Source organism: Doryrhamphus excisus, linkage group LG14 (assembly GCF_037039965.1).
Source record: "Doryrhamphus excisus strain RoL-2023G ecotype Guam linkage group LG14, RoL_Dexc_Guam_v1.1, whole genome shotgun sequence".
NCBI lineage: Eukaryota > Metazoa > Chordata > Actinopteri > Syngnathiformes > Syngnathidae > Doryrhamphus > Doryrhamphus excisus.
In genome coordinates, this window is record NC_136370.1 from 18,894,048 (window position 1) to 18,921,008 (window position 26,961).

Sequence of the window (26,961 nt, forward strand, 5' to 3'; positions counted from 1 at the left end):
TTTAATAATTAAATAATAATTATGACTTCTACTACAATACTAGTAGTAGTAGGCTAGTATTAGCCTGCTTATTGGCTTGCTTATTAGTCTGCTTTTGCCCTAGTATAATGAATTTGTCAGATATTTTTTTTTTGCAAAAAAAAAATAAATTAATTAAAAAAAATCTAATTATTTAGGAGGGGGCTTAAGAACATTTTAGGGGGCTGAAGTCCCCCTAAAATAGGCCTAATGACGCCACTGGTATATAGACATTGTAGTAATAACCACACCAAAAATTAGAGCACGTGCAAACTCCACACAGAGATGTCTGAGGGTGGAATCAAACTTGGGTCTCCTAGCTGTGTGGCCTGCGTGCTAACCACTCATCCCAAAAAATAATGCGAATGTGTGTAAAACTTAAAATATGGTAAATATGGTAAATATTAGTGTGATGAGATCAGTACTTTTCAGGTTTCAGTGTGTTGTGTTATGTTTACAAAGAAAATGTCTCCAGGGTATGATAACATTTTGCATGAAAAATGAGATCCAAGTGTCGTTTTTTGCTTTTATTGAGTTATTTTGCACAATAACCAAGATAATCCACTCATCCACTCATCCACTCAACCGTCTTCATCATCATCCCCTCCTTGTTTGATGACAGGGATCCCTGGAAAGACCAGAAGATTCGGGTTGGGACCTGGGTTTGAGTCCGTGCCAGCAGCAGTTACTTCCCTAAGCGGATGTGCGGGTATGCATGCATGCACCGTGCACACCTGACATCTATTTTTTTTTACTCATTTTTATAGGTCTGTGTAATGTACTGTATGAGGACATTAGTGGTGCTGAAAATCTTACCATCCAGTTTTCTCAGATTGGGTAACCTTCTCGAAGCTTCATCCATCCATGATCCATCAGGCGTGTGTTTCTCTTCTAGAGGATTTCCTACAAACACCAGGTCTACAAGGCACGGCAGATCAGCCAGCTTTGAAAACTCTCCTGCAGAAAAACAACGATTTTTATATTCAATGTTATGAGCGTCTGTGCAAAAAAAAAAGCTACTATTATCAATGAATCAATAATATCTATTAATGCCATTATGAACGAACGACTGTTGCTCACCCCAATCTTTCACCAGGTTGTTGGACATGTAGAGAACACGTAGTTTTTTCAAAATGTGAACTCCCTTCATCTTCTCGATCAGGTTGTAAGAGATCCACAATTCTTCCAATGTGTCCCCTACCGGATCCTACATGATACATAAACGCAACCAACTTAAGCATTTTTTGGTATTTTTGGCACTTTTGTATATGTACTCACCAGACCAGTGAAGGCCTTGATGTTATTTCTTCCTAATGACAAAATCTTCAGGTTTTCTGAAAGGACAAAAACAATATAGTAGGCTACAAACAACCAATTAGCTAAAAATGTCATCCAATACTTCTCTACAGGAGAGGAGAAATAGTATGGTACGCATTATGTCATTCATTGGATGCTCAGTTCACCTTGTAATTTGGTATGTGACAAAAAAATAAAATAAATAAAATAAATAAAATAAATTAAAAAATTAAAAAATTAAAAATTAAAAATTAAAAATTAAAAATTAAAAATTAAAAATTAAAAATTAAAAATTAAAAATTAAAAATTAAAAATTAAAAAATCATTTATATTAGGATATATATTTATATATATCATATATATATCACTATATTGATACTTACTATGGTACCCATTATGGCATTGGATGCTCATATCACCTCCTACTTTGGTACGAGATACATTATTTAAAAAAAAAACCTAAACTGTATTATGGAAAGCAGGAAGTGAACAAATGTAACAGTTACTGATTGTAAATGTACCAAATGGAGGGGTAGGATTTAATAAGCTTTGCTTCTTCCTACTCCTTTTGGACATGTGGAACTGGGAACTGATTATGGGATGCATTCAATTGTAATCTGATGCATGTTCAAATGAAATAAAACCATTAACCATATTATTAAGTGCAAAATGTGTTTAGGCGCACATGTGTGTATAAAGTACTTACTCAGGTCACCCAGATTGGTTATTTTATCAATGCAGTTGGTGGACAGACACAGCTTTCTGTCGATGATACAGTATAGACACCAGGCAGTGAGTAATTGATACAATACTACTTAGCATTTATTTGCTATTAAATGAGCTATGGACAAATAGGGGTGCTATATCATATCCAGAAGGCTCTAATAATGTTAAAAGCCATATTTCGAAGGTTGTAAACAGGTTTTCTATGCTCTTACTACAAATATTGAATTCAGACATAAGGAATCGTACTTGGTTTCCTACTTTCTTTCATGGTCTAAACCCAGATTGGAATCTAGAATATTCTGGATATGACGCAGCCGTGTCATCCAATAACCATATTATGCCAATTTTTATCTATGAAAAGTGTGTGATTCATATCTGCAACAATGTTTCAAACGATTCAGTGAAACGACTCACTCGCATTTGGGTATTTTGTTGAGGGTGTTATCCAGCTTTTCCAGAGGGGGGATTTGATTATATAGCTTTACAACCGTGGCCTCACCGCACTTCTCCCCGGTCTTCTCCTCCTGGATACAGATACATAAATTGTACTAAGCTATACAAACGCAGTACAGTATGCAGAACAGGATGTAGTATGCTACAGTATGCTTGCGTACCACATACCCATTTGGCCAGTGCTTCCTTTAATGTTGTTGCTTTTCCCTGTAAACATGAAGAAAGCACTTATAAGAGCAAGTTGTATGTTATTTTACTTAATACACAATATTTTTTCTTGAAAGTACTATCATAAATGGACATATTAGGAAAGCAGGTATTTTGGATAAGGTACTCACCACCATGTTGATCGGCGACTCCGGTTGCTATGACGATAACAGTCCACACAGTCCGCGCATGCGCAGTTCCAGGAGTTGTGAAGACAGGTGGGTAAATACGTATCCTGTATTTAAATTTCACTTGAATAGACTGCGACGAACATATCAATCGGTTGCCTTTAGAGAGAACAATTATAGTACTCTTTGAAGTACATGTCTGTTTCTATTTTATGTATTTTAGGATTTTATGTTACGTATATGATGCGATAGCAGGTCGCTAGCTCAGGGTCACAACTAAAGTATACGAGAAACATACGTTACACATTCACGTGCACATTTGGGGTGGGCGGAGTCAAGTAAAATGGCGCCCTGTTGCCGACATTCCAGCAATAAAACTGGTTATTTGCTGACCTATAAGTCACGTGATGACGCCATAGTTTAATTAGCATATCATTTATATGGCGTACGATAGTGTTGTTCCAAGCTGCTGTTCTGTGTGCGGGCTATAGAGGGCAGTCATGAACTAGAATGCAAATATAGTTAGTATTTAGTATATTTAGTATTCTCCACCAGTCACGTGTCAATAATATTACATTATGTTACGCTGATGACACAATGATGACATAAAAAGTACTACAGAAAACCGGAAGTAAAAAACAAACTACGAAAAATCTTCTAATGCTAACATGTGTGAGTGTATATTTTGTCTTATTTTCTTTTATTATGTTGACTATATGAATAATATGAGTGTAAAAATGTTATTTCATGTGTAGAGTGCTCTAATAATGCTAAAATAAAACATGATTAGAAAGTTGTGAATATGTTTTCTACATTTTATTTCTGATTTTATTTGTAACTTCAAAATGTGTTTGCCTTTCGACTTTTTCCCATCAGGGGTTGCCTTCGGTTTTATGCCCACACCGGACATTCCTAATGGCTGGGTGTTGGGTCTGGGATTCAAACCCATGGCCATCTGCAGAAAGGCACCAGACTGTACCATAACATCACCACAAATGACTGCATGGAATAAAAAAAATGTCATATTTACTAGTAAATCTATATTCTGTGTTTAAATTTGATTATGAACACAAATAACAAATTCATATTAAAAAACATGACATTTCAAAATAAAAGTATCATCTGTATCAGCAAAGCGAACATCCTGTGTTAAGTTGGTATCGGATAGATACAAGAATTTGCAGTATCGCCCACCGCTGACAAACAGCTAACTTTTCGAGTACTTTGTGTGTTTTTATTTTAAATGACAGGTGAGTGACACAACCTGTGTTTTATAGTGTCGCAGTTGATCTCCATTTGACATAAAAAAACACGCATGAAGGCGAGCTTGACACACAAATACACACCGGCAATCGTGCTTCAGAGGCGGCGCGGTAGCTAGCATTGTTTCTATATATATGCTAGTATATATATATGTATATATTTATAAATATATATATGTATTTCTCTCTCTCTTTTTCTCACTCTCTCTCTCTATATATATATATATATATTTATATATATATTTATATAAATATATATATATAAATCTAAATATATATATATATATATATATGCTGTCACAGTGCAGACAGGGGTTGTAAACATGGCGACGGACGGGATGGTGCTCACCAACCACGACCATCAGACCCGAGTGGGGATCCTCACAGGTAGGAAAGTGAAAGGCGATGAAATGCGGATGATTTTTTTTACAATCTTGTGTCGTTTGTCGGTGTCACGATCCGAGCTACAAGAGCTAGCCGCGGTTAGCCAGCGTGATAACCGGTGCAGTTGACTGTCATTGGGACTAACGCTAGCTGCCGCTAGTAGCCGCCTGACAGGTCAGACAGATGTGGGAGAGGCTTTGAAACGACGGCGGTGCTGTTCCGTGCCGGTGTTTAATTGTCTTTATTAAACATTTATGTGTTATTCGGTATCATTTTACATACATATAGCATACAGGTTTATTTTAACTAGCGTAAAGCCGCAGAGGGGAAGCGGACGTGTGGCAAAATCCCTTTCGAAATGAGGGGCTATTCCCCGCACAAGCTAGTTGTTGAGTTGAGCTGAAACTGTAATAACGTGCTTTTATTTTGACGTTGAAGGCTGGATTTCCTGTGAAGGTCTTTTTTAATGGCTACCTTGACGCTGCTATGTGGTATAATTTCTAGCCGTGTAATAACGATCGTCTACATGAGCTGCATAATTCATGTATTTTTGCAGATTCGTTGCCTGCCTTTGCGGGTGTATTTGGTGGTTCCCACTACACCTGTTCGTCCGACATACATTTCGACGGCCCTGCCTTGCCTGCCTGTGTCATATTTAGTACATACATTTAAATCTTTAAAATCATAATGCATTTATTTAGGCGAGGCGCGTCAAATTCATTCTCTTCTGCAGGTTGTCTAACAGCTCCACTAATTTGCTTAGCTGACGTTTTCCTTAAAGTCGTGAAGAGGAAGATATGGACCAGTCACCAGTAGGCCTGCTGCCTTCCGAGGCAGGAGGAAACGTGAGAAAAATGCTCAAAGAGGATGCAAGCCAGCAGCTGACGAAGAAAGCCCAAGTAGGGATTTTAAGGGGTTGCCTTTAGGATGCAAAACCCTGCTCACCATCCACTTCATTTAAGGTGCAAACATGTAGTCAGGTACTCTGGTCCGGACCCAAAATTAACTCAAAGGTACTTGGTGTCCACCTCAGAGAGTTCACACTTTTTATCATGTGCAGAGCTGCACGGTGGACTATTATTATGAACATTATTCCAACAGTAAAATATGGTGGTGGTAGTGTGATGGTCTGGGACTGTTTTGCTGCATCAAGGCCTGGAAGACTCACTGTGATAAATGGAACCATGAATTATTGTGAATATGCAAATATGGCCTGCACGGCGGACGAGTGGTTAGCGTGCAGACCTCACGGCTCGGAGACCAGGGTTCAATTCCACCCTCGGTTCCAATATCTCTGTGTGGAGTTTGCATGTTCTCCCCGTGCATGTGTGGGTTTTCTCTGGGTACTCCGGTTTCCTCCCACATTCCAAAAACATGCTAGGTTAATTAGCGACTCCAAATTGTCCATAGGTATGAATGTGAGTGTGAATGGTTGTTTGTCTGTATGTGCCCTGTGATTGGCTGGCCACCAGTCCAGGGTGTACCCCGCCTCTCACCCGAAGACAGCTGGTGACGATCGTCGTGAGGATAAGCGGTAGAAAATGAATGAACATTATTCCAGCAGTAAAATATGGTGGTGGTAGTGTGATGGTCTGGGACTGTTTTGCTGCATCAGGGCCTGGAAGACTCACCGTGATAAATGGAACCATGAATTATTGTTAATATGCAAATATGGCCTGCACGGCCAAAACAATTTACCAAAACAATCTGACAAATTTCATATAATAGGCCCCCCTAAAATGTTCTTAATCCCCCCTAAATAATTTGATATTTTTTATAGATTTTTTTTTATAGAAAATGAATGAATGCAGAAAAAAATGTCAAATAATAATAATAATAAAGGAAAAATGGAATATAAATAGTCAAATGACTCGTCAACTAAAAATAATTAGGGGTGTCCCAACTTTTTCACTTCCAATAAGATACCGATATTTCAGACTTGAAAATCATCCGATATCGATATCAATCAGATGAGCACGGTATCCATACATACATACCCTACCTACCCCGTGATGACTTGTGTGATATATATACATGTAGTAGCTGGATTGTCAGATTTGTGGCTACGCTATGATACATGCTGTCTACCTGGGCTACCCAAACAACGTAATGGTCTTCAAACTGTCCTTCTATTCCCCGTACATTGCACACATACTTTGTGTTGTTTTCCCGCTCTGACTAACTTCGCTTTGCCCTTGTCTGAAATGTCCTCCTCAGTCAGTGACAGCTGTTACAAGAACTTGGCTGAGGACAGAAGCGGCGTCAATCTGAAGGACCTGGTCCATGATCCATCACTGTAAGTCTCCACGCACGTACGCTAGCAGCATAGATGTTTACATTCACGCTCTCCATCACCGCCTGCAGGTTAGGCGGAGTCATCACAGCCTATAAAATAGTTCCGGATGAGATCGATGAAATCAAGGTATCTGACTTGGCTTCATCTCCACGTGTGTGCACGGCGTCGCCATTCCTTTTGTGTGTTTTTGTGTGTACAGGACACTCTTTTGGAGTGGTGCGATGAACAGGAGCTTAATCTCATTCTCACAACTGGAGGAACTGGATTCGCACCCAGAGATGTTACACCAGAGGTACACGCGTTTGGCATGTGATGGCAATGATCATTGCTAACCGCTGGAACCGTTTAGGTGTCTTTTGCCGGGACGTCAGTCGGATATTTCTCATGGTTTCGCGGTCAAATCCATCTTCTGGTTTGTGTCGATCTTGACAGTAACAGTGGCGTCATTAGGAAGCCCCCCTAGAATGTTCTTAAGCCCCCCTAAATAATTTTGATATTTTTTATTGATTTTTATTTATTTATTCATTTATTTTACAAACGAAATAGCTGACAAATTTCATATAATAGGTCCCCCCAAAATAATTTGATATTTTTTATTGATTTTTAATTTTTTCATTGATTTTTTTTTATTTTTACAAAAAAAATCTCTGACAAATTTCATATAATAGGTCCTCCTAAAATGTTCTTAAGCCCCCTAAATAAATTGATAATTTTTGTTGATTTTTTTTACAAAAAAATATTTGACAAATTTCATATAATAGGACCCCCCTAAAATGTTCTTAACACCCCCTAAATAATTTTATATTTTTATTGATTTTTAAAATGTATTTATTTCAATTTTTTTACCAAAAAAATCGGACAAATTTCATATAATAGGCCCCCCTAAAATGTTCTTAAGTCTCCCTAAATAATTTGATATTTTTTTATTAATTTTTAATTTTTTTATAGATTTTCTTTTTACAAAAAAAATCTCTGACAAATTTCATTTAATAGGGCCCCCTAAAATGTTCTTAACACCCCCTAAATAATTTGATATTTTTTAAATCGATTTTTAAAATGTATTTATTCCAATTTTTTAACCAAAAAAATCTGACAAATTTCATATACTAGGGCTCCCCTAAAATGTTCTTAAGTCCCCCTAAATAATTTGATATTTTTTATAGATTTTTTAAAACAAAAACAAAATCATGTAATTTCATTTAATAGGGTCCCCCTAAAATGTTCTTAAGTCTCCCTAAATAATTTGATATTTTTTTATTAATTTTTAAATTTTTTATAGATTTTCTTTTTACAAAAAAAATCTCTGACAAATTTCATTTAATAGGGTCCCCCTAAAATGTTCTTAAGTCTCCCTAAATAATTTGATATTTTTTTTATTAATTTTTAAATTTTTTTATAGATTTTCTTTTTACAAAAAAAATCTCTGACAAATTTCATTTAATAGGGCCCCCCTAAAATGTTCTTAAGACCACACACTCGGTCAAACAAAGATTTCTCTGTTAAAATGAGTGTATCCTCATAAAACAAGACATGTGATCCACATGTGAGACTTGTGGAATTCCACTTTAATAGTCCACAGACCAGTTTCTATTGGACCACAGCACATCCTGAAAGCTATGGCTATTTTTGGTTTTGGTTATATCGACGGCGGATGATTTCAACTCTTCAGCCGGTTTGAGTGGCGTTGACGTGAATAGTTGATATCTTGGCGCTGGTAACACAAAGCTGACATGTAGGTAGTCGATTGGTCCCCCTAATTATTTATTTTTCATCTTATTTTGTGCAGAAAAATAAAAATGAAGATATTTGAGAACAGTGGAATGTTTTATCAGAGCTTTTATTGTAGAAAATGGGAACCAAATCACTGAAAAAGTTTGTATATTTTTCTGTTTTTAATAAATGCGTTGAGTTTGAGACCCCTGATTTAGCCCCGTTTTGTGATGTAGGCGACCAGAGAGGTGATCGAGAGAGAGGCTCCAGGCATGGCTCTGGCCATGCTGATGGGATCCCTTAACGTCACACCACTCGGCATGCTCTCCAGGTGACCATTTCAATGCCAATTCTCCGCCTGCTGTACTGCAACGTAGTTCGATTCCAGCTCATGTGTGCTCATTGTAACGTTTTGATCTCAGGCCTGTGTGCGGTATCCGTGGTAAAACTCTCATCATCAACCTGCCAGGGAGCAAGAAAGGATCTCAGGTGAAGTTGACTCCACTTTTATCTCCACTTTTTAAATTTACGCAACTTCATTGAATGTAACATTTCCGCTGTTTCCTTCAGGAGTGTTTTCAGTTCATCCTTCCGGCGCTGCCCCACGCCATCGATCTGCTCCGCGAGGCCACGGTCAGGGTCAAATCCGTCCACGCCGCACTCGAGCAGCTACCCTCTCCGTCCTCCCTGCTGGCCAACGCGCACACCAACACGCACGCCCACTCGCACACCATGGAGCGTGGCACCCAGTGTGAAGAGGAGGACAACGAGGAGGAAGAGCGGCGGAGAGGTCGACACTCACACCATCACCACCATCACCATCACCAGCATGGTTCTTCCCACATCACCGCGGCTGCTATTGCTGCAAAGGTAACAAAAGCCAAACCTTTGTCAACTTACTTTTTATACATTTTAAGAAATTTTAGTTTTTGTGTTACTACCCCAACCTTCCATAAGTGGGTCAAAAATGACCCGGTCAGGTTGTTTTCTTGAAATATCTTTGTAATGAAAAATTGTTATCATTTCATATTCCAGGTATTCCTAAAAAACATGTTTTTGATGTAATGCCATTCACATATTTAACTTATTTTTACACATTTTAAGAAATTTTAGTTTTTGTGTTACTACCCCAACCTTCCATAAGTGGGTCAAAAATGACCCGGTCAGGTTGTTTTCTTGAAATATCTTTGTAATGAAAATTTTTTTTATCATTTCATATTCCAGGTATTCCTCAAAAAACATGTTTTTGATATCATGCCATTCACATTTTTAACTTATTTTTATACATTTTAAGAAATTTTAGTTTTTGTGTTACTACCCCAACCTTCCATAAGTGGGTCAAAAATGACCCGGTTCTTCCCCGGACAAATGATTGCACACCAGATTGTGAAACGCGGCGTGCCACTCATGCATCCTAGATATGCCGTCATACGTTGTCGCTCATCGGGGGTTGTACGTGTGCGGGCATCGTACGAGGCTCGTACAGCCCACACGCGTCCATTGCAAGATGGTCGTACTGGTTTTGTGATGGTTCGCGGTCCAGTCCGTACCATGTTCTTCAAGTGAAATTCCCACCTTTTCATGTCATTCATCCATTCCATCTTTTAGCCACATAAGTCTTGTGTGTCTCTCGCTCGCATGTTTTTTTTTGTGGTCCATCAGACAAGCCATGCTGTGGTCATGGCTAAAGGGGGTCCCCATCTGCCCGGCAACACGCCTGCCCCTCCCACTCATTTCACCTGCTCCTGTAGCCATGAACAACAGGTGAGACGACTCCATGCTCCCTTCCTCTCATGCCAGAACCCATCCATTCATATTTTCATTGATTTAGACCAGCGGGCAAATATTTTGACTCGAGTTAACAACATTGTTAACACGCTATTTTATATATAAATAATAATAATTTATTATAATAATTTTCCTTGAATTATTTGTGTAATTTTATCTGTAACTATGTACCGTATTTTCCGGACTATAAGTCGTACTTTTTTAATAGGTTGGCTGTTCCTGCGACTTATACTCCAGAGCGACTTATAAATGAAAAATCTTTTGTGTTCATGTTTATGTTTAGTGTAGCTGAATAAGCATTGTGTTAGCATATCTTACACCTATTCAGCCTGTTCTCTATTCTTTTATTCATGTTAGAACTTGCCTTCCAAGATGACGTAATGTCTGTTTTGGTCAAGTAGTTTGGAAAATAAATTACCCGCAAAAAATGACACTTATACTCCAGTGCGACTTATGTATGTTTTTTCCTACCTTATTATGCATTTTTTGGCCTTGTGCGACTTATACTCCAGTGCCACTTACGAATGTTTTTTTCTACCTAATTATACATTTTTGGCCTTGTGCGACTTATACTCCAGTGTGACTTATGTATGTTTTTTCCTACCTTATTATGCATTTTTTGGCCTTGTGCGACTAATACTCCAGTGCGACTTATGTATTTTTTTTACCTAATTATGCATTTTTGGCCATTTGCGACTTATACTCCAGTGCGACTTATGTATGTTTTTTCCTACCTTATTATGCATTTTTTGGCCTTGTGCGACTTATACTCCAGTGCGACTTATGTATGTTTTTTTCTACTTAATTATACATTTTTGGCCTTGTGCGACTTATACTCCAGTGCGACTTATGTATGTTTTTTCCTACCTTATTATGCATTTTTTGGCCTTGTGCGACTTATACTCCAGTGCGACTTATGTATTTTTTTTACCTAATTATGCATTTTTGGCCATTTGCGACTTATACTCCAGTGCGACTTATGTATGTTTTTTCCTACCTAATTATGCATTTTTGGCCTTGTGCGACTTATACTCCAGTGCGACTTATGTATTTTTTTTACCTAATTATGCATTTTTGACCATTTGCCATTTGGAGTTTGCATGTTCTCCCCGTGCATGCGTGGGTTTTCTCCAGGTACTCCGGTTTCCTCCCACATTCCAAAAACATGCTAGGTTAATTAGCCACTCCAAATTGTCCATAGGTATGAATGTGAGTGTGAATGGTTGTTTGTCTATATGTGCCCTGTGATTGACTGGCCACCAGTCGCCCGAAGACAGCTGGGATAGGCTCCAGCAACCCCTGCGACCCTCAGATAAGAGGATAAGTGGTCGAAAATTAATGAATGAATGAATGAGCGCTGTCCTTGAACCAAAGCATCAATTCCATGGAATTTCCAGGGAGACATGGATGATGCTAATGTCTATTCTCTCTTAACCTGCAGATTCCGGACTCGATCATTTCTCGAGGTGTTCAGGTGCTTCCTCGAGATTCTGCCTCTTTGAGCTCCACCCCTTCTGAGTCACCACGGGCCACACAGGCGACCTCCCGCCTTTCCACGGCATCGTGCCCGACACCCAAGGTACGGGCACGCGTTCACTCGACATAAACGGCTTATCGTGCATAAAACCCAACGGTTGGCTAAATGTGACTGAAACGATGAATAAAGAAGAGTTAAACCCGTGTCCCCCCCCCCCCTCCCCCAGGTCCAGTCCCGATGTGGCAGCAATGAGAACATTCTCCGAGCCAGTAAGTCATCGCTGCAGTCGCTTTCCCGCTTTCCCAAACCAACGTGTTGCAAAGTGTAACTTGTATTCCGTGTGTGTGCGCGCGCACGTGCACGTGCTCAGGCCACAGTGCGGTGGACATCAGCAAAGTGGCGCGCCGCCATCGCATGTCCCCGTTTCCATTGACATCAATGGACAAAGCCTTCATCACTGTTCTGGAGATGACTCCTATTCTAGGAATCGAGGTCATTAACTACAGAGGTCAGTGCCGAATATGATCCGTACTCCCGTCATCATACGCACATTCGCTTTGATGCTGATGATCTGTTTGTCTTGTTGTCCGATTTCAAATGTGGATACGATTCTCACCGCTGTTGTCTCCTAGATGGTTTGGGTCGAGTGCTCGCTCAGGACATCTATGCCAAAGACAACCTTCCTCCATTTCCAGCCTCTGTTAAAGATGGGTATGCTGTACGAGGTAGGCTGTGGCAAATACACTAAGTATACAATATACTCGTAAATATACACGCTTGTGGTCAGAGCTTCACAAGGTCGCGTCTCAATTTGCGCACTTATGGTAGCGACTTAGCCTTTTGAGTGCATAAGTGCCTGCACACTCACGGTAAAAGTACGGCGAAATGGAGTGCATGGGCAGTTCCCCACACGATGCCCTCAAAATGCCTTTTAATGGTGCGAATGGAGTGATGGGCGAAGCGGAGTGAATACATTATACGGTTAAAAAGCAGAGGAGGAGAAGAGCAAGGGTAAATATTGCGTAGGAAATAGTTTACCACAAAAGAGATTTACATCCTTACTTATGATAAATACAGACTTCTTTTTTTATTTGTGATTAATTGTGGGTTAACCGTGGGCAAAAAAACGCGATTAATCATGATTAAATCTTGAATTAACATGTTTGATATTTTGAGAGGACAGCACATTTCTACACTGACTACAGTGTTTCACACAGTTGTTTTCCCATGAAAAGCTATACTTAAATTTATTAATTTTTATTAATTTATAGCTAAAAATTAATTAATTAATTAACCAAATTAATTAAAATAAATTAAATAATAAAATAAATTAAATAATAAAAATTTACTGATTAATTAAATTAATTAATAAAAGTTAAATAATACAATGGATTAAATAATAAAAAATAATTGTTTTTTATTAATTTATGGTTAAAAATAAATAATTACTTTTTATTAATTTATAGTTAAAAATATAAATAATAAAATGAATTAAATAATAAAAAATAATTGTTTTTTTATTAATTTATAGTTAAAAATAAATAATTACTTTTTATTAATTTATAGTTAAAAATATTAATTAATTTAACTATACATCATTTCTAAATCTAACATAAGTTATTTGTAGAAATGTGAAGGGTGCACTCGGCTTTTGCGATGCGCCGCCGTGTACCAAGAGGTGCCTTCACACTTGTCATGTTTGGTTTGGTTCAAACGACCAATAGTCTATTTGCTCTGCCAGGACGAGCAAAGTGTGAACGCTAATCGAATCCCACTCAAGTGAACATCAAGTATCTTTTTTTTGTGTGTGAAGAAAGCAGAAATTCATGAATTTAAATAATGTCCTTTAAATAAATAATAATAAAAAATTTTTTAATTCAGAGCGCTGAATGATTTATTTAAATATTTTTTTCCCTCCTGATTTTACACTGGAAATCTGTATTAATATATAATTAAATTGACTATGTATTATTGTCCTATAGCTGCTGATGGCCCCGGAGATCGCTTCATCATGGGAGAATCCCAGGCTGGACAGCAGGTCAGCCCTTGTACATTCTATACATTCTATCATGTAGGCAGGCTAGGTCATCGTGAAGAAAAAAATACATACATTCATTCATACACCCTGGACTGGTCGCCAGCCAATCACAGGGCACATATAGACAAACAACCATTCACACTCACATTCATACCTATGGACAATTTGGAGTGGCTAATTAACCTAGCATGTTTTTGGAATGTGGGAGGAAACCGGAGAAAACCCACACAGAGATGGCCGAGGGTGGAATTGAGCCCTGGTCTCCTAGCTGTGAGGTCTGCGCGCTAACCACTCGACCACCGTGCCACCCTGAATACATACATATTACTTCTTTATGAAATTGTATGTAATGCCAAAATGACTCCAAAATTAGTACCGGGTGAGTTCATTTTGGAGTCAAGTCGAGGTGGTACATGGCTTAAAGGGCGGAGCTTGACGTTTGAACAGGAAAAAAAACATCAATCTCATGGGACTCAAACGTGATAGTCATCTACCACATTATTCATTTTCCCAAACTCTGAGACTGGTCCCTTCATTGCACCGAAGCCAACAATGGCTTCCGAACATTATGAGGAATAATTAGTCAAATAATAATTATTTCCTACCGCTTATCCTCACGAGGGTCTCGGGGGAGGGGTGCTGGAGCCTATCCCAGCTGTCTTCTTGGAGCGAGAGGCGGGGTACACCCTGGACTGGTGGCCAGCCAATCACAGGGCACATATAGACAAACAACCATTCACACTCACATTCATACCTATGGACAATTTGGAGTCGCTAATTAACCTAGCATGTTTTTGGACTTTGGGAGGAAACCGGAGTACCCGGAGAAAACCCACGCATGCACGGGGAGATCACTCGTCCACCGTGCAGCCCATATTTATGAACAGTTTAACAATAATTCATGGTTCCATTTATTACAGTGAGTCTTCCAGGTCCTGATGCAACAAAACAGTCCCAGACCATCACACTACCACCACCATATTTTACTGTTGGAATAATAAGCGGTAGAAAATGAACTCTTTTGACCTTAACCAGATGATTTGTGACGGCGTCTTTAATATGAGTGTGTGTCTCTGCAGCCCACCCACACAGTGATGCCAGGCCAAGTGATGAGAGTGACCACCGGCGCTCCCATCCCTTGTGGTGCTGATGCTGTCGTCCAAGTGGAAGATACAGAACTACTGCGGGAGTCTGAAGATGTAAGCACACCGCAATTTGTTTGAGGGGGGGGATGACCTTGTCATTTAACTCTGATGTGTTTCAGGGCACAGAAGAGTTAGAAGTGAGGATTATGGTTCAGGCTCGACCTGGGCAGGACATCAGGTAAAAACAAAAAACATGAAAAACTGCATGCTCGTCAAATTACCAGACGGTCGAAATCCTTTGTTAGACCACAGAAAACCTGTTTACAACTTTGCACATATGGTTTTTAATATTATTAGAGCCCTCTAGAAATAGAATAACACCCCTATGTTCCGCCGGCGAGAGTTCAGAGTTGATGATTATTATGATTTATGAAGATGATGATTGTTGATGTTATTGGGCCTGATCATTCATTTTCTACCGCTTATCCTCACGAGGGTCGCAGGGGTGCTGGAGCCTATCCCAGCTGTCTTTGGGCGACTGGTGGCCAGCCAATCACAGGGCACATATAGACAAACAACCATTCACACTCACATTCATACCTATGGACAATTTGGAGTCACTAATTAATCTAGCATGTTTTTGGAATGTGGGCATGCATGTCGAGAACATGCAAACTTCACACAGAGATGGCAGAGGGTGGAATTGAACTCGGGTCTCCTCGCTGTGAGGCCTGTGTGCTAACCACTTGTCCGCCGTGCAGCCTTGATATCCATCATTCATTAATTCTTTTTCTACCGCTTATCCTCACGAGGGTCGCAGGGGGTGCTGGAGCCTATCCCAGCTGTCTTGGGGCGAGAGGTGGGGTACATCCTGGACTGGTGGCCAGCTAATCACAGGGCACATATAGACAAACAACCATTCACACTCACATTCATACCTATGGACAATTTGGAGTGGCTAATTAACCTAGCATGTTTTTGGAATGTGGGAGGAAACACAGAGATGGCCGAGGGTGGAATTGAACTCGGGTCTCCTCGCTGTGAGGCCTGCGTGCTAACCACTCGTCCGTCGTGCAGCCCCTCAATTTTTTATTATCTATACTAATTTGAGGTGACTCTAAATCAGTGGTGGGCAAACTCCGGGCCGGGGGCCACATGCGGCCCATCAAGGGATTGAATCCGGCCCGCCAGTTGCTTTCTAAGTATTTCAACTTTAAACATGCAAACTGGCAACATGACCGCTTATCCTCACGAGGATCACGGGTTTGCTGGAGCCTATCCCAGCTGTCTTCGGGCGACTAATCCCCAGCCAATCACAGGGCACATATAGACAAACAACCATTCACACTCACATTCATACCTATGGACAATTTGGAGTGGCTAATTAACCTAGCATGTTTTTGGAATGTGGGAGGAAACCGGAGTACCCGGAGAAAACCCATACGTGCAAACTCCACACAGAGATGGCCGAGATAGGAATTGAACTGGGGTCTCCTAGCTGCGAGGCCCGCCTGCTAACCACTCACTTCACCGTGCAGCCCCTGATGATGATCATTCAAACCTGCAACAATAGTAACTACTGACACCTTGTGGCCAGTTTAGACTGTAGTTCATCACCGTCCCTTCAACTGTATGTGTGTTTTATTTCATTGTATCATCTTCATGCTTGAAAACGCTTATGAAGCACATTTTCCGAAGACAACCGCAAAACGGCAGTTATTATTATTATTATTATTATTATTATTATTATTATTATTATTCGTTCATTTTTCACGGCAAAGTGCTTGAGAAATGGTCACCACGTGTAAATTGTCTGTTCAGGCCAATAGGTCATGACATCAGGCGAGGGGAGTGCGTGTTAGCCAAAGGAACACACATGGGCCCATCAGAGATTGGTCTGCTGGCCACGGTGGGAGTGACTGACGTCAGCGTGCACAAGTTCCCAGTGGTGGCTGTGATGTCCACTGGTAATGAGGTGTGTGTGTATGTGCGTGTGTGCATGGAAACACACTTACACTTGTTCCGGATTTGACCTTGTTTACATTGTTGGTATAAATACACTGAATTGATTTCATTGAAAAGCTGCTGAATCCAGAGGATGACCTCCACCCTGGCAAGATCAGAGACTCCAACCGCTCCACTCTGCTGGCCACCATCCAGGAACATGGATACCCAACTATCAACCTGGGCATTGTTGGAGACAAGTAAGACGAGTCTGCTCCTCTTTTTCTGCTCCACATAGCATTTCAGTATGTGGAATCAAACTATGGAATGGATTGAGTAAGGAAATCAAACAATGCACAACGATGAGCCAATTCAAGAAACAATACAAGCAGTTGATGTTTGCTAAATACAAGGATGAAGAGTCTTGAACCAGTCATGATGTGCTATATATATCACTATATTGACACTTACTATGGTACCCATTATGGCATTGGATGCTCATATCACCGAGTACTTCGGAACGTGACAAAAATAAAATAAAATTAAACATAAAAAAATGAAAATAATATTAATTTAAAAAAATATAACTTTTTATAGATTTTATAATAATAATTTTATAATATAAAATAATATAAATTATCAAAATAATGTATAAAATTGAATTTAATTTATAAAAAAACAAAAAAAAATGTATACTATATTAGGAAAGCAGGAAGTGAACAAATGTAACAGTTAGTGATTGTAAAAGTACCAGATGGAGGGGTAGGATTTAATAAGCTTTGCTTCTTCCTACTCCTTTTGGACATGTGGAACTGTGAACTGATTATGGGATGCATTCAATTGGAATCTGATGCATGTTCAAATGAAATTAAACCATTAAAAAAAATATTTTTATTAAAAAAATAATTAAAAAAACTTAAATTATATTCAGAAAGCAGGAAGTGAACAAATGTAACAGTTACTGATTGTAAAAGTACCAGATGGAGGGGTAGGATTTAATAAGCTTTGCTTCTTCCTACTATTTTTTTTTTTTTTTTTTAGATAAAAAAATAAACTTAAATTATATTAAAAAGGCAGGAAGTGAACAAATGTAACAGATGGAAGGGTAGGATTTAATATGTTTTGCTCCGTCCTACTCGAACTGTGAACTGATTATGTGATGCACTCAATTGTAATCTGATGCATGTTCAAATGAAATTAATTAATTATAAATAAATTAATTTTTTAATTACATTAAAAAAATAAAATTAACTTACATTTGTTCACATCCTGCCTTTCTAATCTAATTTAACAGTTACTGATTTGTAAAATTCCCAGATAGGATTTAATAAGCTTTGCTTCTTCCTACTCCTTTTGGACATGTGGAACTGTGAACTGATTATGGGATGCATTCAATTGTAATCTGATGCATGTTGAAATGAAATTAAACCATTAAACCATCATTTCTTGTTGTAGTTGAGACTAGCCCAAAACAACATGACTTGACGTTTTGACTGGATGGCGAATGAAAACAATAGCAATTAGCAACGACCGAGCTAATGCGTTCAAGTCTTCACAAGAACTCAAGTCATGTTGTCTCAGCGGTGCTCTTCATCCTTCAGCTATTTTTGCTTTAATGCATCATAACCGTATGTGCAGCCCCGATGACCTGCTCTCGGCTCTCCATGAGGGGATCAGTCGGGCTGATGTCATCATCACCTCGGGGGGCGTGTCCATGGGAGAGAAGGTAACGTCCGACCTCCGACACGCCACCGACATCGCCGGTGTTTATTGTATTGTATATCATTCAGGGTTAACCACACTTTGTATTTACCGTGTTTACCAGGACTACCTGAAGCAGGTTCTGGACATCGACCTTCATGCTCAGATCCACTTTGGGCGCGTCTTCATGAAGCCGGGGTAAAACTTTTTACATGTTATAAAATTTCAATATACAGTCGTCCCTCGCTTTATTGCAGTTGGATTATTGCTCTATTGTGTTTTTACAGAAAAAAAATATAATAAATGATTGCTGTTTCATGGCAGACTAAAATCTAGTATCAAAACAAAACATAATGCAAGTGATTTGTAGTATTCTGGTCACTAGGTGACAGTAATCGACCTTACCTTACATTATATTACCTTAACACTGCATGAAGTCCCATGATCCATTCATTCATTCATTCATTTCCTACCGCTTATCCTCACAAGGGTTGCCGTGGTGCTGGAGCCTATCCCAGCTGTCTTCGGACAAGAGGCGGGGTACACCTTAGACTGGTGGCCGGCCAATCACAGGGCACATATAGACAAACAACCATTCACACTCACATTCATACCTATGGACAATTTGGAGTGGCTAATTAACCTAGCATGTTTTTGGAATGTGGGAGGAAACCGGAGTACCCGGAGAAAACCCACGCATGCACGGGGAGAACATGCAAACTCCACACAGAGATGGCCAAGGGTGGAATTGAACCCTGGTCTCCTAGCTGTGAGGTCTGCACGCTAACCACTCGTCCACCGTGCAGCCCATATTTGTGAACAGTTTAACAATAATTCATGGTTCCATTTATCACAGTGAGTCTTCCAGGTCCTGATGCAGCAAAACAGTCCCAGACATCACACTACCACCACCATATTTTACTATTGGAATAATGTTCATTCATTTTCTACCGCTTATCCTCACGAGGGTCGTCACCGGCTGTCTTCTTGGGGCGAGAGGCGGGGTACACCCTGGACTGGTGGCCAGCCAATCACAGGGCACATATAGACAAACAACCATTCACACTCACATTCATACCTATGGACAATTTGGAGTGGCTAATTAACCTAGCATGTTTTTGGAATGTGGGAGGAAACCGGAGTACCCGGAGAAAACCCACAGGAAGAACATGCAAACTCCACACAGCGGAATTGAACTCCGGTCTCCTAGCTGTAAGGCCTGCGTGCTAGCCATTGTATTAGCCAAAATTGTGCTAGCCAAAATTGTATTATTAGTCAAAACAAAACGAAATACATACAAGTGATATGTAGTATTCTGGTCACTAGGCGGCAGTAATGACACAAAACATTGACCTTACCTTACGTTATATAACCTTACCACTGCATGAAGTCCGGCATAATAAAGTGAAAAAAGATTCTCCTCCCATTCCGTGTGGAAGTGGTGACTTTAACTAGCTTGCTAGCTACTCTCGAGTCCCTGCAGCATAAGAGCTGAGCAATGTGTTGTAAAACAAAGAATGATAGTCGTGTCAAGCTGACCATAGGGGTGTTATTTCACGTCTGTAGCGCTCTAATGATGTTAAAAGCTGTATTCAGAAAGGCCCTAAATCTTTCTGTTTCTGTTTTTCAGTCTTCCTACTACCTTTGCCACTGTTGACATTGATGGAGCACGGAAACTCATCTTTGCTCTGCCAGGTACGAAACTTATAGTTAGGGGGAATAAGGATTTTCTATGTTTGACCGCCTTACCAAGAGTTGAACAGTCTGGAGTTTTTATGGTAGGTTTTGTATCAGAGAAATAAAATCAACATTTTTGGAAGAGGGTATGTCAGGGGTCTCAAACACGCGGCCCGTGGGCCAAATGTGGCCTGCAGGACACTAGTTTGAGGCCCCCGCCTTGATATGAAAGTTTAATGTTAGTTTGATATGGATGCTGTATGGTATCATGTACGCAGAAAAAATTATTACCTTTGATTCATGTTCATGTTAAAGGTTAAATAACTGTTAATAGTTATCCTCCCTCTCCGTGTGGAAGTGGTAAGTTTTTGGCTATTTAAGTTTAAAGGAAATAACTTGGAGGCTACCGTTTAGGTCGCTAGCTGTCTAGTTTGCGAGTTAGCATGTGTCTCAAGACCCTGCAGTTGCGCAATATGTTGTAAATAAAAAGAGTATAAATGTGACTATAGTCGTGTTTTGTCATGTCTACAGGGCTCTAATAATGCTTTGTTCATTTTAATATGAAAAAAATCATTTGTCTACCCACCAACTATATGTGCTTTCTTAAGTTTTTATTATTATTATTATATTTATTTATTACTGATTGATTTTCTTTATTCTTGATTTGTTTATTTTTCATCTTATTTTGTGCAGAAAAATAAAAAGTAAGATATTTGAGAACAGTGGAATGTTTTATCAGAGCTTTTATTGTAGAAAATCGGAACCAAAGCACTGAAAAAGTTGTATATTTTTCTGTTTTTAATAAATGCGTTTTTTTTTTTTTTTGGAAAACCTGATGCGGCCCAGTCTCACCCAGACCCGAGCTCTAGTGGCCCCCAAGTAAATTGAGTTTGAGACCCCTGATTTAGCCGCTTTTTGTGATGTAGGCGACCAGAGAGGTGATCGCGAGCGAGCACATTTCCGTGAAAAAGCGACTGTTATTGCCTTTGTATAAGGAGAATTTTTCATTGTATACGTAAGAAGTATATGTAAGAAGAAAGGTATAATGATGCATGTGGTCATTCCTAGTTTCTCCTTGTGTAATACTGTAATACTATAATACTGTTTTGTTCTTGCAGGTAACCCAGTGTCTGCAGTGGTGACATGCAATCTATTTGTGATTCCTGCTCTGAGGAAGATGCAAGGCATTCTAGACCCCAGACCTACAATTATTAAAGCCAGGGTAAGACACTTTCTCTTTCACACACACACACACACACACACATTGGCCATCGGTCTGTTATGCTAGGAGTCCACTGGGCCGGCGCCGGTTGGTGCCAGTTCAAGCTAATGCAATTTGCTGTGGCGCCTAGTGTCACCAATAAGGTGCCTAGTGGCGTGCAGTGGCTCAAACTGGCTCGTGGTGGCCCGTAACGGCGCCCAAAATTTGACTTTGGTGGTAAGAAAATTGGAAAATGTTTAAAATCTTCGTCACGCCACTTGCATCAAGCAATCGGCACGAAGTGTCCACCAAGTAGAACCAAATGTCACAAACAGTCCGCCTATTGGAATCCACTGGAATGTAATGGCGCCAGCCAAGTTGCGCCAATGATGCTAGGAGTCCACTGGGCCGGTGCCAGTTCACACCAATGCAATTTGCTGTGGCGCCTAGTGTCACCAATAAGGTGCCTAGTGGCGTGCACTGGCTCAAACTGCCTCCCAACTGGCTCATGGTGGCCCGTAACGGCGCCCAAAATTTTAATTTGGCGGCAAGAAAATGTTTAAATGTTTAAAATCTTCGTCATGCCGCTTGCATCAAGCAACCGGTACAAAGTGTCCACCAAGTGGAACCAAATGTCACAAACAATCCGCCTATTGGAATCCACTGGAATGTAATGGCGCCAGCCAAGTTGCGCCAATGATGCCAGGAGTCCACTGGGCCAGCGCCGGTTGGTGCAAATTTGCGCCAATGCAATTTGCTGTGTCGCCAATAAGGTGCCTAGTGGCATGCAGTGGCTCAAACTGCCTCCCAACTGGCTCGTGGTGGCCCGTAACTTGTGGTGCCAGTTCGCGCCAAAGATTATGTGATCGGCGCGTAGTGGCTACCGCTTATCACGAGGGTCGCGGTGGTGCTGGAGCCTATCCCAGCTGTCTTCTTGGGGCGAGAGGCGGGGTACACCCTGGACTGATGGCCAGCCAATCACAGGGCACATATAGACAAACAACCATTCACACTCACATTCATACCTACGGACAATTTGGAGTCGCTAATTAACCTAGCATGTTTTTGGAATGTGGGAGGAAACCGGAGTTCTCCCCACGCATGCACGGGGAGAACATGCAAACTCCACACAGAGATGGCCGAGGGTGGAATTGAACTTGGCTCTTTTAGCTGTGAGGCCTGCACGCTAACCACTCATTTGTGAACAGTTTAACAATAATTCATGGTTCCATGTATCACAGTGAGTCTTCCAGGTCCTGATTCAGCAAAACAGTCCCAGACCATCACACTACCACCACCATATTTTACTGTTGGAATCATGTTCATTCATTTTCTACCGCTTATCCTGACGACGGTCGTCACCGGCTGTCTTCTTGGGGCGAGAGGCGGGGTACACCCTGGACTGGTGGCCAGCCAATCACAGGGCACATATAGACAAACAACCATTCACACTCACATTCATACCTATGGACAATTTGGAGTCGCTAATTAACCTAGCATGTTTTTGGAATGTGGGAGGGTGCCTGAGGGTGGAATCGAACTCAGGTCCTACTCCTATATTTTAGTAAATGTTGCTCAGAGGAGAATAACGTTGGTACAAGCCATGAATATTTGCTTGTGTGTTTATGTTTAGCTTTCATGCGACGTGAAGCTGGATCCGAGACCGGAGTACCATCGCTGTATTCTCACCTGGCATCACCAAGAACCACTGCCTTGGGCCCAAAGCACAGGTGTGAACATGCGCACACACACACACACACACACACACACACAACCATTATTTCTTTCCTTTACTGAGCACCGATTCAGGCATCTACAGTCAATGATACCACTCCATGAATCACCACCTTATCGGGGTGGAGGGGTTTGAGTGCCCGAGTGATCCGAGGAGCTATGTTGTCTGGGGCTACATGCCCCCTGGTAGGGTCTCCCAAGGCAAACAGGTCCAAGGTGACGGGACAGACCAAGAGTGATTCAGAAGACCCATATGATTGAAAACAAGAGCAGGAACCTCGAGGTACCTCGCCCGGATGTGGGATACCGGGGCCTCACCCTAGAGCCAGGCCCGGGGGAGGGGCTCGCAGGCGAGCGCCTGGTGGTCGGGCCTTCACCCGTGGAGCCCGGCCGGGCCCAGCCCCGAAGAAGCCACACAGGATCTACCCCTCGTAGACCCACCACCTACGGGGGCAAGCATAAGGGTCCGGTGCATTGTGTGTTGGGTGGCGGTCAAGGGCGGGTGCATTGGCGGTCAAATCTGGTTCTTGGGGCATGGCCCGGACCCCTCCCCGGTGAGGTGTTCCGGGCATGCCCAACCGGGAAAAGGCCCCCGGGGCAGACCTAGGACACGCTGGAGGGACTATGTCTCACAGTCTGGGCTTCCCTACTAAGACTGCTGCCCCGAGCGCCTGGTGGTCGGGCCACACGGGATCTCCCCCTTGTAGACCCACCACCTACGGGGGCAAGCATAAGGGTCCGGTGCATTGTGTGTTGGGTGGCGGTCAAGGGCGGGTGCATGGGCGACCTGGTCTTCGGCGGTCAAATCTTGGGACATGGCCCGGACGCCTCCCTGGTGAGGTGTTCCGGGCATGCCCAGCCGGGAAAAAAGGCCCCCGGGGGCAGACCTAGGACACACTGGAGGGACTATGCCTCACAGCTGGCCCGGGAACGCCTTGGTGTCCTCCCGGTGGAGCTGCAGGAGGCGGCCGGGAACCGGGAAGTCTGGGCGTCCCTACTAAGACTGCTTCCCGGACCCGAATAAGCGGAGGAAAATGGATGGATACCCCTCCCTAACCCAAAGTAACTCGCTTCCCCCCCCCCCCTCCACAGGTAACCAGGTGTCCAGCAGGCTAATGTCGATGCGCAGCGCCAACGGCCTGCTGATGTTGCCTCCTAAAACAGAGCAGTATGTGGAACTGCACAAGGGGGAAGTCGTGGACGTCATGGTCATCGGACGACTATGATGCAGGTACTTTTACTACAGGTATTGGACACACTATAGTGGGGTGGGCGGGGGTGGGGTTGGGGGGGGGGTTACAAACCCATTCAACCCCCTTGTTTTCCCCAGATTTTCACTTGTGACGGTGGTGCTCGGACCTCCTCGGGGGCAAGAATTAAAGCATGTCTACCTGGCCGCTATTAGCTGTGATGTCATATGCAACAGCCAATTGGAGCCAGCAGAGGCTGAATTCTCATATGTCTGCATTGAGAAACAAAAAAAACAACAAAAAAAATCATTGTATTTCAATGAAAAAAATATAAATATGAAATTTATTCTGTAATATGATATAATTCTCCTGATTAGAATGATTATTAATATTCTTACTTCATATTCTATTATTATTATTATCATTATTTTGGTATTGATGATCATCTTGGTAGTTCTCATATTTCCTGTTCATTTACATTGTCTTCAGCATTTTTCCTTAATAGATATATAGATATAGAATGATTTTTTTTTTGTCATTTCCGTTGTCCTCTAATCCATATATGTAGATACCCCCCCCTCTCGCTTAATCCACCGACCCCTGTGACTTTTTTTTAAATTTTTTACCCCCTTCCAAGCAAGAACTGCTTTTTATTACACGCTACAAGTCATGCCGACTATCCTCAATGAAAGCCATGCAACTACTGTTTTTAAGGAAGTCCATTTTATTTATATATATATATATATATATATATATATATATATATATATATAGCGGTAAATTTACAGCATCGATTATGTCGAGGCACTTTACACCTGAAGAAGGTGGAGAAACGCAAATGGATGTCCAAAGATTTAAGGTCAATCTAATATTAGCAAAGCCTTACCGGAATGACTTTGTAGCCATGGCATAAGCAAACATTAAAACAGATACTTTTCCAAGTTTTAAAAAAAAAAAAAAAATTGGACAGATTTCCTGTTCCGGGGTCACCTGCTTGTAGCGCGTGGAATATTTTTGATAAATTCCACTTTTATTATTGAATAATTAAGATTATTTATATTACAAGGGGTGTAACGGTACATGTATTTGTCAACAGGTCTTTCCGTACAGATGTTTTGGTACATCCCACCCGGAACGATTCCATGAACTAGTCTTGTGGAGTTCCGTAAACAAATACCGTGCGACCCGGGATTTGGTTTAGCGATAGTGCCAAGGACAATCCCGAGCCTGGAAGCCATCTTGTTCTGTTCGGGAACACTTAGCCTTCTCCGTGAAAACAGTGCCGGCGTTGTTCGGTAACGATCGGGAACACCAATGATTGCAAATTTAGACAATAATTGTTTAAATTCTTACAAATGCGCCTGTTTGCGTCTTTGCACTTTCCTCGCACTTTTGTAGCTTTTTATTGTGCCCTAGCATATTCTAGAATAACCTATAAACTATACGTTCATCTTCTATGTCGCTTATCCTCACTGGGGTCGCATATATGGTGGCCAGCCAATCACAGGGCACATATAGACAAACAACCATTCACACTCACATTCATACCTATAGACAATTTGGAGTGGCTAATTAACCTAGCATGTTTTTGGAATGTGGGAGGAAACCCGGAGTACCCGGAGAAAACCCGCACATGCACAGGGAGAACATGAGCCGAGAATCAAACCCAGGTTTTCCTGACTGCGTGGCTTGCATGCTAACCACTCGTCACCAAAACAAAAAGCTAAGATGTCACATTTTGACCTGCATTGGATTAGTTAGAATATCTTTTAATGCACAAAATGGATTATTCGTCATTTTTTTTTAATTTTTGTAGATATATTTTGTTATGAAAATTTAAAATTACAACATTGGAGAATTACTTTTTTTATGTTTAATTAAAAAAAAATTAAGCTGCTTACACGATAGCTTAGCAAGTTCATATTTAGCATTTTGAACCGAATTATGGCTGCATGGCGGACGAGTGGTTAGCCCATAGGGCTCACAGCTAGGAGACCCGAGTTCAATTCCACCCTCGGGCATCTCTGTGTGGAGTTTGCATGTTCTCCCCGTCCGGGTACTCCGGTTTCCTCCCACATTCCAAAAACATGCTAGGTTAATTGGCGATTGAAACGGTGTACGAGTGGTTAGTGCACAGGCCACACAGATAGGAGACCCGAGTTTGATTCCACCCTCGGCCATCTCTGTGTGGAGTTTGCATGTTCTCCCTATCCGGGTACTCCGGTTTCCTCCCACATTCCAAAAACATGCTAGGTTAATTAGCCACTCCAAATTGTCCATAGGTATGAATGTGAGTGTGAATGGTTGTTTGTCTATATGTGCCCTGTGATTGGCTGGCCACCAGTCCAGGGTGTACCCCGCCCGAAGACAGTATGGGATAGGCTCCGGCACCCCCCCCCCGCAACCCTTGTGAGGATAAGCGGTAGAAAATGAATGAATGAATGAATGAACCGAACCGTGACCTTAAACCAAGGTATGGATCGAACTGTGATTTATGAACCGAACCGTGACCTTAAACCAAGGTATGGATGGAACTGTGATTACGGCGTACCGTTACACCCCTTTTTTATGTGGCAAATTTCTGTTTGAAAATAACACTGGTGACGTCACTGGGATTTGACATGCGGTGACCAAGGAGGCGTGGCT

The 26,961-nt window shown here is 41.2% G+C and overlaps 2 protein-coding genes across 4 annotated transcripts; one reads left to right on the forward strand and one right to left on the reverse strand.

Annotated features, from left to right (window-relative positions):
- Positions 1–590: 590 nt before the first annotated feature.
- dnal1 (dynein, axonemal, light chain 1) lies at positions 591–4,642 on the reverse strand. 2 transcript variants are annotated; one of them, XM_058090689.2, is made up of 9 exons: positions 4,440–4,642; positions 2,832–2,935; positions 2,662–2,700; positions 2,455–2,564; positions 2,021–2,076; positions 1,297–1,352; positions 1,099–1,225; positions 835–975; positions 591–646 (listed from the first exon to the last, which is right to left on the reverse strand). In XM_058090689.2, exons 2-9 carry the CDS (start codon positions 2,835–2,837, stop codon positions 600–602), a joined length of 582 nt encoding a protein of 193 aa, XP_057946672.2. In that variant the 5' UTR covers positions 2,838–2,935; positions 4,440–4,642; the 3' UTR covers positions 591–599. The 2 variants fall into 2 exon arrangements, with proteins under 2 accessions (XP_057946672.2, XP_057946671.2); XM_058090688.2 differs by having other exon boundaries at positions 2,832–2,961.
- gphna (gephyrin a) lies at positions 4,057–25,854 on the forward strand. Of its 2 annotated transcripts, XM_078795973.1 has the most exons (25): positions 4,057–4,078; positions 4,394–4,477; positions 6,692–6,770; positions 6,839–6,896; positions 6,970–7,062; positions 8,717–8,811; positions 8,903–8,969; positions 9,051–9,350; positions 10,143–10,244; positions 11,710–11,847; positions 11,972–12,014; positions 12,116–12,253; positions 12,378–12,470; positions 13,728–13,783; positions 14,863–14,982; positions 15,048–15,106; positions 16,690–16,843; positions 16,951–17,072; positions 18,451–18,538; positions 18,638–18,711; positions 20,144–20,208; positions 21,309–21,412; positions 23,025–23,121; positions 24,218–24,356; positions 24,456–25,854. In XM_078795973.1, the coding sequence occupies exons 1-24, from the start codon at positions 4,072–4,074 to the stop codon at positions 24,349–24,351; spliced, it is 2,370 nt and encodes a 789-aa protein (XP_078652099.1). In that variant the 5' UTR covers positions 4,057–4,071; the 3' UTR covers positions 24,352–24,356; positions 24,456–25,854. The 2 variants fall into 2 exon arrangements, with proteins under 2 accessions (XP_078652099.1, XP_078652100.1); XM_078795974.1 differs by lacking the exon at positions 10,143–10,244.
- Positions 25,855–26,961: the final 1,107 nt, after the last annotated feature.